General features: G+C 28.3%; 1 protein-coding gene across 1 annotated transcript; it reads left to right on the top strand.

Annotated features, from left to right (window-relative positions):
* Positions 1-555: 555 nt before the first annotated feature.
* On the top strand, positions 556-1,795 carry LOC119595217. Its single transcript, XM_037944386.1, has 2 exons — positions 556-809; positions 917-1,795. Exons 1-2 carry the CDS (start codon positions 801-803, stop codon positions 1,490-1,492), a joined length of 585 nt encoding a protein of 194 aa, XP_037800314.1. The 5' UTR covers positions 556-800; the 3' UTR covers positions 1,493-1,795.
* The last annotated feature ends 3,505 nt before the right edge of the window (positions 1,796-5,300 follow it).

Below are 5,300 nucleotides of genomic sequence, written 5' to 3'. Positions count from 1 at the left end.
ATAATAAAAATTTTTTTTTTTTAAAAAAAAAAAAAAAAAAAAAGCAATAATAAAAATGTTTTAGATTCAATACAATTGATAATAGTGATAATAATAATGATGAGATAATGAGATGACCATAATAATAATAATAATAATAATAATAATAATAATAATAATATTGATAATAATAACAAGGATAATACTAACGATAACGATTTAAACTTTTACTACTACAACTAGAAATAGTAATAGTACTGATAATGGTGATAACAACTTCAACAACAGCAATAATATTGGTGGTGATACCACTGCTAATAATAACGATAATAATAATATTGATATTGATAACAATAATAATAACCACAAAACTAATACTTCTAATAATAGTGGTAATAAATATACATAATAATGATAATGATAGTAATATTGTTATTATCTTCATTATGACTACTATTATCATTTATTATTTCCATCTTCATGTTCACCCTCATTCTCATCAATATCATTATCATCATCATTATACTGTCAGCATATCAACATCACATTGTCATATCCCTATTACCCTGTTACGATGACCTCACTGCCCACTTCCAAAAGGTGCTGAACGAAGTGGAGACCGCTCAGGACCAGGTGAATGAAGCGGTGCGTGTGACCCTTGAGAAAAGTCTTGGTCATCTCGAGAAACTACGGAGGTCGTCCTTGGGATTTCTTGATGCTGCTGTAACGAGCGTGTCGTCCTCGGCTGTCGCTTCGGCCCAGTCCACCGCCGCCCAGCTGAAGAAGGAGCTGAGGAAGGTCGCTAAGTCGTTGGAGGAGGGATGATGCAGGTGGGGGCAGTAGGTAATTGTTTTTTCCTTACTGTCTATCTACCAGTCCTCATTTTATCCTGATTTTTAGCTGCTTGCTTCTTTAAAATGACCTCCTTCTCTTCCAGGTCGAGGCCGCCGTTTCGTCACGAGGCTCAAGGTGTCCGCACCGCTACACTTACGTCGGCGGGAAGTGCCTCCTAGCCATGCCCCTCGCGTCGGCGACCTGGGAAACCGCACGTGCCCTTTGCCTCAACGCAGACGGAGGCGACTTGGCTCTTCTACCTGACACCGGGTCCCTGGTAGCTGTCACGCCCTTCCTCTTCCCCGCGCCCACGACGTCGGCATCGTATTGGGTGGGCGGAAAGAGCCAAGCAGCTGCCGAAGACTGGACGTGGGTCGATGGGTCCCCCGTCCGAGTGGAGATGAGCGTGTTGCTGCCGCTGGAGGAGAGGGCCGTGGACGGGGGTGAGGAGTGTCTGGCGCTGGTGGAAGGGCGCAACGAGGCCTTACTTGTGGCCACGTCGTGCGGGGGATCTCGAGGCGCCCTCTGCCAGTACCCTCCGCCTGTGCTCTACGCCGCTCGCGCTCCTGCTACGCCGCCCCGATGGCTTTACGACACCAGCCCGCCCGTCATCGCCTTCCACGATAATGCCTTTGATCTCGAAGACCACGACTTTAGGATCTCGGACGTAATCTTTTAGGAGACAATAAAAAAGGAAGATACTTGCACTTATACCTCTTAATTAATAAATACAGACACAAATGCAGTAACGTATATGCAACTGAGAAAGGAAACGCAGTCACAATAGCACAACCAACCAAACAGAAACGTGACGTTCGACTCATATTAGCTCCTCTTCAGCCACCTCACTTTATTATTGTGGCTGTGTTTTGCTGTATCTCGAAATATGTCTTAATTCATTATATTTTCATCAATGCAATATAAGGCCTGAGTTATGGGTTTCCTCTCTCTAAGGAAAACATCCGAGCGACATGGAATACAGGGGTCGAATAAAACTAGACTTAAGCATCAGGGTTTAAATTGATGACTGGAAGCTTCTTTTTAATATCGTACTAATTTCATGACCTACGCGAAATAAAATACCATGCGATCAGAGGATAGGCCTAAATTACATTATCTAGAAAATCATGATAAATATTTAAAATTTAAATTTTATTGCTGCGTCATCAGATTCTGTATAATGTCCTGTTTCGTATGTTCCTTTCACTTATTTCATGACTATTATCATTCTCTAGACCATTTGGATATTTGACGGGCAAGCAAGGCTATGCTGATATTCACTTTTTCGCCATAATACTTTTTACCTAACTTTGAATGTGCTCCCTTCATGTAAGTTCCTCAGACGCACATATACATATTCATACAGGCAGGAGCATGCGAATTCTTACATATACGTTCGCATAAAAGTCCGCAAATACACAAAGACAGAAACACTTAAAAACACACACACACATATTCCCTCCCATCCACACACTTACTCTCGCACACATACTCAAATGCATGTGGACTCACCTTCGTAAATATATGTATGTAACAATGTTTGTAATCCCAGCTGACATGTGTTCCAATAAACGTTTTACTTGTATCTTGTCTTTTTATCATACATCAGATAAAACATAAAACATGATATAACATAAATTTAAAACATACACTATATTCTTATCTATCTACTCGTCTATCCATCTACTGTGTGTATGTGGTTTGTGCAAATTTTTTCTCGTTTTATAATGGTCTAAACTTTAAATCTTGAATCTTACTGTCGAGAAGATATAAGGAAAAAAAACACATAATCATTTTTTTACATATTAAATTATTTTTAAACAGATATACAAGACTTATTTGTGTAATGGTGTCACATCTGTAAATATGCATACTTTAAATCACCATTATGTTATAAAAAAATAAAATACAAACCAGGTATATATGTATTTATATTTTTATATATTTATAAAAATATATATAAAAATAAAATATTTATTATATATAATATATATATATATCCCTAACTACACACATACATACATACACACACCCCACCCCACACACACACACCCACATATAATTATTAATATATTTATTTTATATAATATTTTAATATAATAAATATATATTTTATTTATGCATCATACAAAACATACATATATCCCCTAATATATATATATATTTATATAATATATATTCTATAAAATTAACCATATATATATATATTATATTTGCATCTATAAAATATGTGTGGGGGATGTTTTTTATTGGTATTTTGTATATGTATATGTACATACTTTTTAATAATATATTAATATATAAAAATATTTATATATCTATTATTTTATTATATATATAAATATTAATTTTATACATATATCATATATATAAAATTTTAATATTATTATAAAATATATATTAATATTTTACCAATATATATTTTACATTTATATATATATATAAAACCTATATATTTTAATATATTTACATATATTTATTTTACATTTATTTTATATATTATATTTATTATATTTATAATAACTTATAATATATATTTTCTTAAATATATATCAAAATATATTTTATTTTTAAGATACATTTTTAAAATTTATAAAATAATATATTTATATATATCTCTATTATACATCTATTCTTATTATCATATAATGTTATAAAATTCATTGTATTTATCTTATAAAATAAAATATATAATATATATATATTTTATCTATAATATAAAAATTTTATATATTTTAAATTCATATTTTCTTTTCTCTCTATATCTACATATTATTATATACCTATATATATTCTATACTATATTATATTATATATTTTTTTATTTATATATATTATATATATTAATATATACAAAATATATATATATCCATCAATAGATAACCCTCTAATCCTCTCTCAATTTCTCCTTTCCCTTTTTCCCCTTCTAAAATTTATATTAAAAAACATATTATTATCCATATATCCAAAATATACCACACATATATTTTTAATTTTTTTTTTTATTTTAATATATTTTTTTTATTTTATATTTTATTTTAAAAGGTTTTAATTTGTATATATATTATCTATTTTAATTATATTTTTTATGTATATTCTTATCCTATTTATATTTCTTTCTTCTATTTCTTTTTATATGTATTTTTATATATAATTTTAATTATATATATTTTTAAATAATATAAAATATGTCTTTCTTTTTCCTATATATGTTATAAATTATTACTTTATATCAACATTTATTTTTATATATATACATATAAATATATATACTATTATACTTTATATATCTAATTTATTTTAAATTTTGTATATATATGTTATATATATTTTAAATTTTATATATTTTTATATATACCTTAATATACATATATATAAAATAAAATTATACAAATATATACATATATATATATTTTCTATATGTTTTATATGGTTTATATTGTCCCCTTTTTTCCTCTATTCTCTATTTTAAATTTTTATCTAATTTATACATCTAAAAATTAAAAACATTTTATTTAATATTTTATAAAAAATATTTTTTATATATATTTTTCTTTATATAATTTACCCAAATTTTGGTTATTATGTATATATTTTTTTATATTCTATAATATAAATCGTTTTTCCAAAACATATAAAATAAAAATATAAAAATTTTAAAATATAGATATATATATTATATATCTATATTATTTTTAAAATATAAAATTATATATATCATAAAATTTTTATATTTTAATAATATTTTGAATTTTATATGGTATTTTAAAATTATATTTATAAAATATATTATTATTTTAAATTTATATATTATTTTTTATATCTTCTTTTTTATATTAAAATTTTAAAATTCTAAAATGTATAATAAAATATTATTTTAAAATCTATATATATTTTCTCTCTCAAATCTATTTTCCCCCTTTTTATCTCTCTCTCTATCTTACCCCTTCTTCTATTTGCCCTTTTCTTTTCCCCTTTCTTTTTCTAAAATTCTCTCTATCTAAGCTCTATCTGACTCTTTTCCCCTATATTTTAATTAAAATTCTAGACCCTTTTCTATTATCATATCCCAATACCTCTATTTTTTTATCCTTCTCTATTTCTCTCTATCTTTCTCTCTCTTCTCTCTCTCTCTCATCTCTCTCTCTCTCCCCTTCCTATTTTTGAAATCTCTTCTCTATTTCTAAAATTTTATATCTATCTTATCTCTATCTTCTTTTATATCTCTCTGGGTTTATCCCCCTCTTAACCCTCCCCCCCCTACCCCCCTCCTACTTTCCGTTTCTCTCTCTCCTCTCTGTTTATCTCTCAAACTCTCATCTCTTTATTTATATCTTATCCCTTTTTTGTTTTTCTTTCCTTCCCCTTCTTTTTCCCCTTATTTTTTTTTTTTACCCCCGTTCTTTTCTATTGTTTTGTTTTGTTTTGTTTTCTTCTTATTTTTCTTATCTTTCTACTCTCTCTCAATCCCCTTCTCTCTCCCCTAT

The sequence above is a fragment of the Penaeus monodon genome, chromosome 3 (assembly GCF_015228065.2).
Source record: "Penaeus monodon isolate SGIC_2016 chromosome 3, NSTDA_Pmon_1, whole genome shotgun sequence".
Lineage (NCBI taxonomy): Eukaryota > Metazoa > Arthropoda > Malacostraca > Decapoda > Penaeidae > Penaeus > Penaeus monodon.
The sequence above is the reverse complement of the archived record's forward strand: the minus strand, read 5'-3'. Positions and strand labels throughout refer to the sequence as shown.